General features: G+C 65.0%; 3 protein-coding genes across 3 annotated transcripts; 1 reads left to right on the forward strand and 2 right to left on the reverse strand.

The window, feature by feature from the left end:
* Positions 1 to 151: 151 nt before the first annotated feature.
* Positions 152 to 2,953, reverse strand: LOC128138418 (CKLF-like MARVEL transmembrane domain-containing protein 5). Its single transcript, XM_052779695.1, has 4 exons — positions 2,859 to 2,953; positions 589 to 684; positions 415 to 499; positions 152 to 252 (listed from the first exon to the last, which is right to left on the reverse strand). The coding sequence occupies exons 1-4, from the start codon at positions 2,937 to 2,939 to the stop codon at positions 230 to 232; spliced, it is 285 nt and encodes a 94-aa protein (XP_052635655.1). The 5' UTR covers positions 2,940 to 2,953; the 3' UTR covers positions 152 to 229.
* Positions 2,954 to 7,311: 4,358 nt separating this feature from the next.
* On the reverse strand, positions 7,312 to 10,848 carry LOC128138416 (polyadenylate-binding protein 2-like). Its single transcript, XM_052779693.1, is given in 8 exon segments — positions 7,312 to 7,527; positions 7,773 to 7,850; positions 7,852 to 7,923; positions 8,018 to 8,105; positions 8,201 to 8,307; positions 8,419 to 8,486; positions 8,582 to 8,696; positions 10,647 to 10,848. Coding segments are annotated over 7 exon segments (711 nt in total). The 5' UTR covers positions 8,664 to 8,696; positions 10,647 to 10,848.
* A 1,202-nt stretch (positions 10,849 to 12,050) lies between these two features.
* On the forward strand, positions 12,051 to 13,773 carry LOC128138417 (large neutral amino acids transporter small subunit 2-like; the record flags this gene model as incomplete). Its single annotated transcript, XM_052779694.1, has 4 exons — positions 12,051 to 12,089; positions 12,906 to 12,999; positions 13,101 to 13,451; positions 13,569 to 13,773. Coding segments are annotated over exons 3-4 (284 nt in total), but the record flags the coding sequence as incomplete, so codon positions are not given.
* Positions 13,774 to 13,827: the final 54 nt, after the last annotated feature.

Here is a 13,827-nt window from a genome sequence, read left to right on the forward strand (position 1 = left end):
GGAAGAACCGAGTAGTCCGGGGGGGTTGGGAGGAGGGACACACCGTCTCCTCGCCCACCCCACTCCCCAAAAAAACATGACCACAGAGAAGCATCGGTCGTGGAAGAGGTTTAAATGGCGTCCAAAATTGGGGGGAGGCGGGGCTGGAGGGGGGGTTATGGGGCCAGGCTATGGGGCAGGGGACTGGAGGATTATGGGACACCAGTTTGGGGGGGGGGGGGGTGTCCAATTAGGTTGAGTCCATGTCGGGCTCTGGAAGAGAAAGAGAAAGGGGTCGGACGAGACGGCGGACGAGGGGACCCCGGCGTCCGGCGCCTGCCCCTCCCCCACCCCCAAGGGACCCCGGTGTCCGGCGCCCGCCCCTCCCCCCACCCCCACCCCCCACCCCCCACCCATGGGACCCGGGTGACTCACCCCGTCCCACCGCCGGGGCCACCTCGGTGCGGTAGGTGACGAAGGCGTCGAAGGCGAAGAGGAAGGAGAGGATGAGGCTGAAGGTCTGGGGAGGAGCAAAGGGGGGGCGGGGCCTGGTGAGGCAGGGGGCGGGGTATGGGTTGGGGGTGGGGCGGGGGGGGACAAAACACTCACGAAGGTGGTGGCGGCCAAGGCGTCCCGGGAGGCGGCCAGGGCCACCAGAGCCGTGACGAGGAAGATGATGGTCCCGCTGATGGCCCGGAGGAGGTCCTGGGGGGGACACACACCCCGTGGTGTGACATCATGGGGTGACATCATGGGGGGACAGCGGGAGGCGCCAAGGTGGACACCAGGGGGGAACACATCATGGGGACATGAGAGGGGACATGGTGGACACCAAGGGGACGATGCCATGGAGGAACACCAGGAGGTGCCGAGATGGACGCCATGGGGTGACATCATGGGGTGACACCAGGAGGCGCCAAGATGGACGCCAATGGGGACACCAAGGGGATGAAGCCATGGAGGAACACCAGGAGATGCCAAAATGGACGCCAAGGGGTGACGCCATGGGGTGACAACATGGAGGAACACCAGGAGATGCCAAGATGGACACCAAGGGGTGACGTCATGGGGTGCCAAGATGGACACCAAAGGGATGACGCCATGGGGTGACACCAGGAGGTGCCAAGATGGACGCCAATGGGGACGCCAAGGGGACGAAGCCATGGAGGAACACCAGGAGATGCCAAGATGGACACCAAGGGGTGACGTCATGGGGTGCCAAGATGGACGCCAAGGGGATGAAGCCATGGAGGAACACCTGGAGATGCGAAGACGGATGCCAAGGGGTGATGTCATGGGGTGCCAAGATGGATGCCAAGGGGTGGCGTCATGGGGTGACACCAGGAGGTGCCAAGATGGACGCCAGTGGGGACGCCAAGGGGACGAAGCCATGGAGGAACACCCGGAGATGCCAAGATGGCCGCCAAGGGGTGACGCCATGGGGTGCCAAGATGGCCGCCAAGGCATGACGTCACGGGGTGACGCCAGGAGGCGCCAAGAGGGCGACACCACGGGGTGACACCAGGAGATGCCAAGATGGCCGCCAAGGGGTGACGTCATGGGGCGACGCCGTGGGGCGCCAAGATGGCCGCCAAGGGGTGACGTCATGGGGCGACGCCGTGGGGCGCCAAGATGGCCGCCAAGGGGACCTGCGGGGCCACCTACCAGGCAGGGCCCGTAGCCGTGGGGCAGGCGGGGGGGGTCCCGCAGCAGCCGCCCCCCCAGGGCGGCCGCCCCCCCCCAGGGTCTGCAGCAGCGCCGGGGCCAGCGTGGGGGGCGCGGGGGGGGGCCAGCAGCCCCACTGCCGCCCCACACAGCACCTGGGGGGCACGGGGGGGGGTCAGGGGGGGCGCGGGCCGCCCCACGGCAGCTCACGGGGGCCCACGGCACCCCCCCAGAGACCCCCCCGTGCCCCACAGCACCCACAGCAACCCCAGGGCCCCATAGCACCCCAGAGAGCCCCCTGTGCCCCATAGCACCCACAGTGCCCCATAGAGACCCCCAGCACCCCCAGCACCCCATAGAGCCCCCCCGTGCCCCATAGCACCCCATAGAGCCCCATAGACACCCCCAGCACCCCCACAGAGCCCCCCAGTGCCCCATAGAGCCCCCCCGTGCCCCATAGCACCCCCAGTGCCCCATAGAGACCCGCAGCACTCCCACAGAGCCCCCCCGTGCCCCATAGCACCCCATAGAGCCCCATAGACACCCCCAGTGCCCCATAGCACCCCACAGAGCCCCCCGTGCCCCATAGAGCCCCCGTGCCCCATAGCACCCCAGAGAGCCCCCCCAGTGCCCCATAGCACCCCCAGTGCCCCATAGAGACCCCCAGCACCCCCACAGAGCCCCCCCGTGCCCCATAGCACCCCATAGAGCCCCCCGTGCCCCATAGCACCCCCCCGTGCCCCATAGCACCCCATAGAGCCCCATAGAGACTCCCAGCACCCATAGCACCCACACAGAGCCCCCCCGTGCCCCATAGCACCCACAGCAACCCCAGTGCCCCATAGCACCCCATAGAGCCCCCCGTGCCCCACAGAGCCCCCAGCACCCCCTGTGCCCCATAGCACCCCCAGAGCCCCCCCGTGCCCCATAGCACCCCATAGAGACCCCCCGTGCCCCATAGCACCCCCATAGCACCCCCCCAGTGCCCCATAGCACCCCACAGAGGCCCCCGTGCCCCACAGCACCCACTCAGTGCCCCCCCGTGCCCCATAGCACCCCATAGAGCCCCCCCAGTGCCCCATAGCACCCACGCAGAGCCCCCCCAGTGCCCTATAGCGCCCCATAGAGACCCCCAGCAGCCCCCCAGAGCCCCCCCAGTGCCCCATAGCACCCCACAGAGCCCCCCCCAGTGCCCCCCAGTCCCCCCCCCGTACCAACTGGGCCCCCAGCAGCAGCCCCTTGGGGGTGCGCAGGACCCCCAAGTCGAAGGCCCCCGCCGGCTCCTGCTGCCCCATAGCGGGGGGATCCGTGGGGCTGATTTGGGGGGGGGCGGTCACGTGGGTCCCGTGTGTGTGTCCCCCCCGCCCCGCCCTGTGACAGGCGCCGCCGGGACTGGGGACAAAGGGACATTGTGCAGGGACTGGGAGGGAGCGGGAGGGGCTGGGGGGGTACTGGGAGGCACTGGGAGGGGGGCTGGGGGCAACTGGGAGTGACTGGGGAGCACTGGGAGTGACGGGGGGCTCCTGGTAGGGTGACTGGGAGGCACTATGAGTGACTAGGAGCTACTGGGGAGCACTGGGAGTGACTGGGGGCAACTGAGAGTGTGACTGGGAGCTGCTGGGAGGGTGACTGGGCAGCACTGGGAGGCACCATGAGTGACTAGGAGCTACTGGGGAGCACTGGGAGTGACTGGGGGGCAACTGAGAGTGTGACTGGGAACTGCTGGGAGGGTGACTGGGAGGCACCACGAGTGACTAGGAGCTACTGGGGAGCACTGGGAGCGTGACTGGAAGCACTGGGAGGCACTATGAGTGACTAGGAGCTACTGGGGAACACTGGGAGTGTGACTGGGAGCACTGGGGAGCACTGGGAGTGACTGGGGGGCAGCTGAGAGTGTGACTGGGAGCACTGGGAGGCACTATGAGTGACTGCAAGCTACTGGAGAGCACTGGGAGTGACTGGTGGGGTGACTAGGGGGCACTGGAGGGCACTGGGAGCTACTGGTAGGGTGACTGGGGGGCACTGGGAGCGACTGGTAGGGTGACTGGGAGGCACTGGGAGGCAGCAGTAGGGTGACTGGGCAGCACCGACAACTGTCTGGGAGCGGCTGGGACAGTTACTGGGAGCGACTGGGACCCTCCCCAGGGGCGGGGTCGCACGGGGGCGGGGTCGCACGGGGGCGGGGCGGGGGCTGCCGGGCCTGGAGGACTTTCCCTCCACTTCGGACAACTCAGTCACCTTCCGCCTGTCTTGGAGGACCTTCTTGGAGGACCAAGTCACCTTCCGCCTGTCCTGGAGGACCTCAACCTGCCTTCAGCGACTTCTGCCTGGCCTGGACAACTAAATCATCTTCTGCCTGTCCTGGAGGACCTTCTTGGAGGACCAAGTCATCTTCTGCCTGTCTTGGAGGACCTTCTTGGAGGACCAAGTCATCCTCTGCCGGTCCTGGAGGACCTCAACCTGCCTTCAACGACTTCTGCCTGTCTTGGAAGACTTTCTTGGAGGACCAAGTCACTTTCCGCCTGTCCTGGACAACATCAACCTGCCTTCAACAACTTCTGCCTGGCCTGGAGAACCAAGTCATCTCCTGCCTGTCTTGGAGGACCTTCTTGGAGGACCAAGTCATCTTCTGCCTGTCTTGGAGGACCTTCTTGGAGGACCAAGTCACCTCCTGCCTGTCCTGGAGGACCTCAACCTGCCTCCAACAACTTCTACCTGGCCTGGACAACTAAATTATCTTCTGCCTGTCCTGGAGGACCTTCTTGGAGGACCAAGTCACCTCCTGCCTGTCCTGGAAGACCTTCTTTCCACTTCAAACAACTGAGTCACCTCCTGCCTGTCTTGGAGAACCAAGTCATCCTCTGCCTGTCCTGGAAGACCTTCTTGGAGGACCAAGTCACTTTCCGCCTGTCCTGGAGGATCTCAACCTGCCTTCAACGACTTCTGCCTGTCTTGGAAGACTTTCTTGGAGGACCAAGTCACTTTCCGCCTGTCCTGGACAACATCAACCTGCCTTCAACAACTTCTGCCTGGCCTGGAGAACCAAGTCATCTCCTGCCTGTCTTGGAGGACCTTCTTGGAGGACCAAGTCATCTTCTGCCTGTCTTGGAGGACCTTCTTGGAGGACCAAGTCACCTCCTGCCTGTCCTGGAGGACCTCAACCTGCCTCCAACAACTTCTACCTGGCCTGGACAACTAAATTATCTTCTGCCTGTCCTGGAGGACCTTCTTGGAGGACCAAGTCACCTCCTGCCTGTCCTGGAAGACCTTCTTTCCACTTCAAACAACTGAGTCACCTCCTGCCTGTCTTGGAGGACCAAGTCATCCTCTGCCTGTCCTGGAAGACCTTCTTGGAGGACCAAGTCACTTTCCGCCTGTCCTGGAGGATCTCAACCTGCCTTCAACGACTTCTGCCTGTCTTGGAAGACTTTCTTGGAGGACCAAGTCACTTTCCGCCTGTCCTGGACAACATCAACCTGCCTTCAACAACTTCTGCCTGGCCTGGAGAACCAAGTCATCTCCTGCCTGTCTTGGAGGACCTTCTTGGAGGACCAAGTCACCTCCTGCCTGTCTTGGAGGACCTTCTTTCCACTTCAAACAACTGAGTCACCTTCTGCCTGTCTTGGAAGACCTTCTTGGAGGGCCAAGTCATCCTCTGCCTGTCCTGGAGGACCTCAACCTGCTTCAACGACTTCTGCCTGTCTTGGAAGACTTTCTTGGAGGACCAAGTCACTTTCCGCCTGTCCTGGAGGACCTCAACCTGCCTTCAGCGACTTCTGCCTGGCCTGGACAACTAAATTATCTTCTGCCTGTCTTGGAGGACCTTCTTGGAGAACCAAGTCATGCTCTGCCGGTCCTGGAGGACCTTCTTGGAGGACCAAGTCACTTTCCGCCTGTCCTGGAGCACCAAGTCATCCTCTGCCTGTCCTGGAGGACCTCAACCTGCCTTCAGCGACTTCTGCCTGTCTTGGAAGACCTTCCTGGAGAACCAAGTCACCTCCTGCCTGTCCTGGAGGACCGAGTTGTCCCGCAGACCCTCACCAGCCCCCCTGGAGGACCTCGGTCCCACCTCGGAGGACTGAACACCCCCCCCCCCCCCCCCAAATTCCCCCCCCGCCCCTCGCCGTGGGTCACAGCACAGACACACCTCGTCCCCCCGGGGCCATTTTATTACACCCCCCCCCCCGAAAAAAAAATCCCCCACAAACTCCACACCCCCCCCCCCCCCCACAGCGCAGGAGGGGGGGCCCCCCCACACACAGACCCCGCCCCTCCCGCCCCCCCCCGGCGACGTCCGGCCCTGCCCGGCCCCTCCGGCTCCGCCACCTGCAACGATAAACACACTCAAATCTTTTTTTTTGGGGGGGGGGGGGGGAGGGGGGAAAGAAAAGGGGGGGAGGGGGGGGAAGCGGGGGAGGGGGTAAAGAGAAAGGGGGGGGGGATGGGAAAAAAAAAATAGGGGCACGCGGGGGAGGGGGCGTGCCCCCCCGCCCCCTTCCCCGGCCCCCGCCCCCCGGCGGCGGCGTCCGGCTGCGGCGGTTTCGGGGGGAGCCCCCCGCTAATAGGGGGAGTACCATGAGGTGGCTCTGGCCCGGCCCCTGCGGAAAGGAGGGGGGGGGGTTAGTGGGGGGGGGGGGGGACACGCATTTTGGAGGAGCTGGGGTGGCTTTGGGGGGGGCCAAGGGGTCCTGGGACCTTTGGAGAAGCCCCAGATGCCTCCAAGGCCACCTCGGAGGAAGCCGGCCGCGTCCCCGAGGTCCCCAACAGCCCACGGTCCCCCTCGGAGGACCCCCGCCACCGCCTGGACGACGCCCCCCCCAGCCCTCAAGCCACCTTGGAAAACCCCAACCCCCTTTGGAAGACCCCAAGCATCTCCTGGAGAACCCCAACAATCTCTAATCCACTTTGGAGGACCCCAACAATCTCGTGGAGGACCCCAAGCCCCCTCAGTCCACCTTGGAGGACCCCAACCATCTCCTGGAGAACCCCAATCAACTCCTAGAAAACGCCAACCCCTCTCAGCCCGCCTTGGAGAACCCCAACAACCTCCTGGAGGTCCCCAAGCCTCCTCAGTCCACATTGGACAACTCCAACCCCCCTTCTGGTGAACCCCAACACCCTTCTGGAGGACCCCAACTTCTCTCAGCCCGCCTTGGAAGACCCCAACCATCTCCTAGAGAACCTCAACAATCTCTAGCCCGCCTTGGAGGACTCCAACAACCTCCTGGAGGTCCCCAAGCCTCCTCAGTCCATGTTGGACAACTCCAACCCCCCTTCTGGTGAACCCCAACACTCTTCTGGAGAACCCCAACTTTTCTCAGTCCGCCTTAGAAGACCCCAACCATATCCTGGAGAATGCCAACAATCTCTAACCCACTTTGGAGGACCTCAACAACCTCCTGGAGGTCCCCAAACCTCCTCAGTCCATGTTGGACAACTCCAATTCCTCTTCTGGTGAACCCCAACACCCTTCTGGAAGACCCCAACTTCTCTCAGCCCGCCTTGGAAGACCCCAACAATCTCATGGAGGACCCCAAGCCCCCTCAGCCCACCTTGGACAACTCCAATCCCCTCCTGGAGAACCCCAACACCCTTCTGGAGGACCCCAACTTCTCTCAGCCCGTCTTGGAAGACCCCAACCATCTCCTGGAGAACCCCAACCATCTCCTAGAGAACCCCAACCATCTCCTGGAGAACCCCAACCATCTCCTGGAGAACCCCAACCACTCTCAGCTCACCTTGCAGAACCCCAACAACCTTCTGGGAGACCCCAACACCCCTCAGCCCACCTTGGGCAACACCAATCCGCTCCTGGAGGACCCCAACCACCTCCTGAAGGACCCCAACGCTCTCCAACCCATCTTGGAAGACCCCAACAACCTCCTAGAGAACCCCAACCACGTCCCAGAGGCCCCCACCCACCTCCTGGAGGACCCCAACACCCCCCAACCCACCTTGGAAGACCCCAACACCGCTCAGCCCACCTCTGAGCACCTCAACCATCTCCTGGAGGACCCCCAACACCCCCCAACCCACCGTGGAGGACCCCACCCACCTCCTGGAAGACCCCAACACCCTTCAGCCCACCTCGCAGCCCCGCCCACCCCCGCCCCGGAGGCCCCGCCCACCTGTAGGCCCCGCCCGCGAGGCCGGCTGTAGCCGCTGTAGAAGCGGGCGCGGGTGGCACTGTAACCGCCGCCGCGGGCCCCGGTAACGGGTCCGAGGAAAACCCCGGTCCGTCGTGCTGATACCGGGTCGGTTGGTTCGTTTGGGAATCACCTTAACGAAGCGAAAAAACGGGGGGAATGAGACGGAGGAGAGGGGTGTGGCCGCAGCGTACCCCGCCCCAGCGACGACCGCCCCGCGGCCTCACCTTAATTTGCCGCCCGCGGAAGAGGGACTCGTCAAGCGCCATCGACGTCCGCACGGATTCCTTGTCGGAAAACTCGATGTAGGCGAACCTGGGGGCAAACGGGGGGGGGGCACGGGGGGGGGTGTATCACGGGGGTGTCACCGTCCCCGTCCCCCCCGTTACGCGGAGCGTCACCCCACTCACCCCTTGGGGTGGCCGCTGTACTTGTCGCAGAGGATGGTGACGCGGTTGACGGAGCCGCAGCCGTGGAAGTGGGCCTCCAGCTCCTCTGCCGTGGCTCCGTAGTCCACCTGGGGGTGGGGGGGAACAGAAAGAGGTTTGGGGGGGGCCGTGGGGGCGGAGCCTGCACGCCTAGGGGCGTGTGTGTCGTGTCCCCCCCCCCCAGCGTGTCCCCCACTCACATTGCCCACGTATATGGAGCGGGCGTCCGCCTCCATTTTTTCTTCCAGAGACATGATGACCGGGCCGGCTGCGCAAAACGGAATTAAAAACGGAGAGGGGGGGGGGTCAGGGGGGGAACGCCTCGACATCCGGGGGTGCCCCCCCACCCTGCGGGGGCCTCACCGTTGCCCGGCGGGGGGCTCATGTTCATTTGCTTCTCCACTTCGTTCTGGAGCTCTTTCAGTTTTTCCGCCTCTTCCTCCATCTCCCGCACCCGGGCCTTGATGGCCTCCAGCTCCTGGGGGGGGGCAAAGGTCAGAGGTCAAGGCGTGGGGGGGACCCCAGACCCCATCCCCCCCGACCCCAAACCCCCCAGGAGACTCTGTCCCCCCCACGTGACCCCCAGCTCCCCCATATTCCCCCCACCCCAAAAGATCCCCCACCCCACGAGCCCACCGCACCACGTGACCCTGGACCCCCCCCCCTTTCCCACCAAACCCCTCACCCCAAATGACCCCAGCCCCCGAAATCAAGTCCCGCGTGACCCCAGACTGCCCCCATGGGACCCCAGACCCCCCCATCACCCCCAGCCCCCCAAACCCAAGCCCCACACGAACCTAGACCCCCCCCGTGACCCCAGACTCCCCTCAAGCCTAATCCCCACGTGACCCCCGGACCCCCAGGCCCAAGCCCCACATGACCAGGGACCCCTTCCTGTGACCCCAGACCCCCCCCATCACCCCCAAACCCCACATGACCGTGGACCCCCCCATCACCCCCAGCCCAAGCCTCACATGACCCTAGACCCCCCCCATGACCCCAGACCCCCCCCCAAGTCCCACACGACCCAGACCCCCAGGCCCAGGTCCCAAATGACCAAGGACCCCTCCATGTGACCCCCAGACCCCCCTCATCACCCCCAGACCCCCAAACCCAAGCCCCACGTAACCCTAGACCCCCCCCCACGACCAAGGACACCCCCACGTGACCCCAGACCCCCAAGCCCAAGCCCCATGTGACCAAGGATCCCTCCATGTGACCCCAGACCCCCCTCATCACCCCCAGACCTCCAAACCAAGCCCCACGTGACCCCAGACCCCCGGCCCACGTGACCCCAGACCCCCCCCCAAGACCCCAGCCCCAAGTCCCACACAACCAAGGACCCCTCCATGTGACCCCGGACCCCCAGACCCAAGCCCCACGTGACCCCAGACCCCCCCATCACCCCCAAGCCCCACATGACTCTAGACCCCCCCTACATGACCCTAAACCCCCAGGCCCAAACCCCACATGACCCTACACCCCCCCCATGACCCCAGACCCAAGCCCCATGCAACCAAGGACCGCTCCATGTGACCCCAGACCCCCCCATCACCCCCAGACCCCCAAACCCAAGCCCCACGTGACCCCAGACCCCCCATCACCCCCAGACCCAAGCCCCACGTGACCCCAGACCCCCGTGACCCTAGACACCCCCCCAAGACCCCAGCCCCAAGCCCCACACAACCAAGGACCCCTCCATGTGACCCTACACCCCCAGACCCAAGCCCCATGTGACCCCAGACCCCCAAGCGACCAAGGGACCCCTCCATGTGATGCCAGAGCCCCCCCATCACCCCCAGACCCCCAAACCCAAGCCCCATGTGACCCCAGACCCCCCATCACCCCCCAGACCCAAGCCCCACGTGACCCCAGACCCCCCATCACCCCCAGACCCAAGCCCCCACGTGACCCCAGACCCCCGTGACCCTAGACACCCCCCCCAAGACCCCAGACCCAAGTCCCACACAACCAAAGACCCCTCCATGTGACCCTAGACCCCCAGCCCCAAGCCCCACGTGACCCCAGACCCCCCATCACCCCCAGCCCCAAGCCCCACATGACTCTAGATCCCCCCCACATGACCCTACACCCCCCCATGACCCCAGACCCAAGCCCCACATAACCAAGGACCCCTCCACGTGACCCCAGCCCCCCAAACCCAAACCCCACGTGACCCCAGACCCCCCCACGACCCCAACCCCCCAGCCCCACGTGACCAAGGCCCCCTCCACGTGACCCCAGACGCCCAAAACCCAACCCCTACGTGCCCCCAGACCCCCCCTAAACCGTTCCCCCACGTGACCCAGGCCCCCCACCACGTGACCCGCGGCCTTCCTTCCCTCCCCCTCCTCCTCTTTCCCGCCAAGACCAAGCCCCCCCCCCCATTTTCTTTTTGGTTTTTTTTTTTCTCCCTTTTTCTCCTCACCGGGTCCTCGATGGCGGAATCCCCCGGGTCTCCGTCCCCCAACCCCGCCTCTTCCTCCAACTCCTCGGAGGCTTCGTGCGGCGGATGCGGAGCGGCAGCGGCGGCGGCGGCGGCAACACCGGCGGATCCCCCGGCTCCGGTTCCCCCCTGGCTTCCTCCTCCTCCTCCTCCTCTCCTCCTCCCCCCCCAGCGCTGCCGCTGTCGCTGCCCCCCCCCCTCCTCCTCCTCCTCCTCCTCTCCTCCCCGCCTCCCCCGCCCCTCCCGCGGCTCCCCGCCTCTCCTAACCCCGCCGCCGCCGTCTCCTCTTGCCCGGCCGCCGTTCCTAACCCGTTCCCGTAAGGTTGCCCCGTTTCCCGACCCCGCCGGTTCCGATCCGGCTCCGGTCCGCCTCCTCCGGCCGCCGCCGCCGCCTCAGCCCCGCGCTGCCCCGCACCGCCGCCGCCCCGCAGCGCCGCCATGGCCGCCCGCCCGCCCCGGCCTGAGCCGCCCCGCGCATGCGCCCCGGCGAGCCGCCGAGGGGATGGGCGGGGAAAAAGCCGAGGCGGCGGCCAATGGCGAGGCCGGGAGGGGCGGAGTGAGCGAGGCGGCGGCCAATGGGAGGGCAGGGCGGCGGGCCGCGCTCTTAAAGGCGACGCCGGCGTTTCACCCCCCCCCCCCCCCCCCGTTCAGCAAAAAAACCCGTTTTTCCTCTTTTTTCCCCCATTTTCGAGCACGCTTTACCTCACGGATCCCCCCGTTTCCCCGTTTTTAACCCGTTTCGGGGCTCGAAAAGGCGTCGGGCGGCCCCTCGCCCCCCGCTTTCACAAGGGGAACACCCCCCCCCCCCCGCTGCTGAAGGACCCCCCCGGACCCCCTTCAGTAACGGCACCGGAGCGCTGCCGGCCCTTTAATCACCTTAATGACGGCGTTAATTAGCTAATTAACCCCACTGCCAGCGCGCGATGGGGGTGGGGGGTCCTTATTGCTAATTAAAGGGGGGGGGCTTAACGTGTGGGGGTCTTAGAGTGTGGGGGGGGGTTAATGAGCATGTGAGGGGGTTAATTAGTGCGTGAGGGGGTTAATTAGAGCGTAAGGGGGGGTAATTAGACGGTAAGGAGGGTTAATTAGCGAGGGGGTTTAATGAGAGACGCCCCCCCCCCCCAAATAAAAGGGTTGAAGTCCGTTTTCTTTCAGGCTAATAACGATCTGGTCGGGTTAATTAATAAACCGTTAATAAGAGTGGGAGTGTGCGGGGGGGGGGGGAAGGTTAATTAGTGAGCTATTAATTGGTTTGGGGGTGATTAATGAGGTATTACATTAAGGGGGCGGTGGGGGAAAAGGCGGGAAGGCGGCGCGCGTGCGCGGGGAGGGGGCGGGGGGGCGGCTGCGCGTGCGCGGGGGGGGCGGGAAAAGGGCGGGAAAAGGCGTCGCGCGGGCGGCTGAGGAGAAATGGCGGGAAGGGCGGTGAGTGAGGGGGGAACGGGGGGATTGTGAGGGAAAACGGGGGGATTATGAGGAGAAATGGGGGGATTATGAGGGAAAATGGGGGGAATTTGGGTGGGTGGGGGGCTGGAGGGGGAATATGAGGGAGAATGGGGGGCTGGAGAGGGAAAATGAGGGGATGTGGGGGGGCTTGAGGGGTGGTGGAGGGGGAATGTGAGGGGGAATGGGGCTTGGAGGAGGGATGTGAGGAGATATGGGGGGCTTGAGGGGTATTGGGGGGACTGGAGGGGGAATACGAGGAGAAATTGGGGGGGTTGTGGGGTGTTGGAGGGGGAATGTGGGGGGATATGGGGGGGCTTGAGGGGTGATGGAGGGGGAATGTGGGGGGATATGGGGGGGCTTGAGGGGGAATGCGGGGGTGATGGAGGGGCTGCAGGGGGAGTATGAGAGGTGTTGGGGGGCTTGAGGGGGAATGGGGGACTTGAGGGGTGTTGGGGGCTTGAGGGGGAGTACGAAGGGGGATGGGGGGCTGCAGGGGGGAATATGAGGGATATTGGGGGGCTGGAGGGATGTTGGGGGGGCTTAAAGAGGAACGTGAGTGATATTGGGGGGGCTTGAGGGGTGATGGAGGGGCAACGTGAGGAGATATGGGGGGGCGCGAGGGGCCGTGAGGGGTCTCGGGGTGAATCAGGAGGTAATTGGGGGGGGGGCTGAGGACAGCCCGGGGAATTCGGGGGTCCCCAGGGGCTGCAGGCAGGACAGGGCTCCCCACGTGACCGAGCCCCCTCCTTCCTCCTTCCTCCTCCTTCCTCCTCCTCCTTCACCTGTGGGCGAAAGTCCGCTCCCCGTTATCAGCGTCTCGGCCGGAGAGGGGAGACCGAAGGTCGCCGGCAAGGAGAGGGGGGGAAGACACGCTCCGCTCCTCCGCCAGGTATTAATTTTTTTTTTGGGGGGGGGTCTCTCCCTGTCTCCATGCCCGTCACCCTCCTCTAACCCCCCCCCCCACCCCAAATTTTTTCCCCCCCTTAACAGCACCCCGAAACTCCAAGGAGACACCGGCCTCCCTTTCCCCCCCGCCCTCACCCCGTCTCCTCCATGGGGAAGCGGCGCCGGTGAGGAGAACCGCCCCCCTGCGCCGCCGCCGTCCGGAAGAGGGGAGCGAATAAACACCCACCCCCAAAAAAAAAAAAAAAAAAAAAAAAAAAAAACAACAAACCAACAAACACCCGGCCCGGCCGCCATGACGGAAGCCGCCCGGCAGCGGGGTTCCCCCCCGGAGAAAGGGGACCCCCCCGGAAAAGAAGATGGAGGAGGAGGAGGAGGAGGCGCGCGTGGCCTTGAAGAAGGAGATCGGGCTGCTCAGCGCCTGCGGCATCATCGTGGGTGAGTTGAAGTGGGGGGTGTCCCCCCCAAATTCGCGCGCGCCCCCCCCCCCAACCTTATGGACAACCCTCGCCCGGAGGCGATGGCGGGTGACATCAGCGTGACCTCACGCGGCAGGTAACATCATCGGCTCGGGGATCTTCGTCTCCCCCAAAGGGGTGCTGGAGAATTCGGGCTGCGTGGGGCTGGCCCTCCTGGTGTGGGGGGCGACGGGGGCGGTGACGGCGGTGGGGGCCCTCTGCTACGCCGAACTGGGGGTCACCATCCCGCGCTCCGGCGGGGACTACGCTTACGTCAAGGAGATCTTCGGGGGGCTGGCGGGGTGAGTGGATGTTTTTTGGGGGCGGGCGGGGGGTGTGATCTGGGGGGGGGATAT

The sequence above is a fragment of the Harpia harpyja genome, unplaced genomic scaffold, assembly GCF_026419915.1.
Source record: "Harpia harpyja isolate bHarHar1 unplaced genomic scaffold, bHarHar1 primary haplotype scaffold_427, whole genome shotgun sequence".
Taxonomy (NCBI): domain Eukaryota; kingdom Metazoa; phylum Chordata; class Aves; order Accipitriformes; family Accipitridae; genus Harpia; species Harpia harpyja.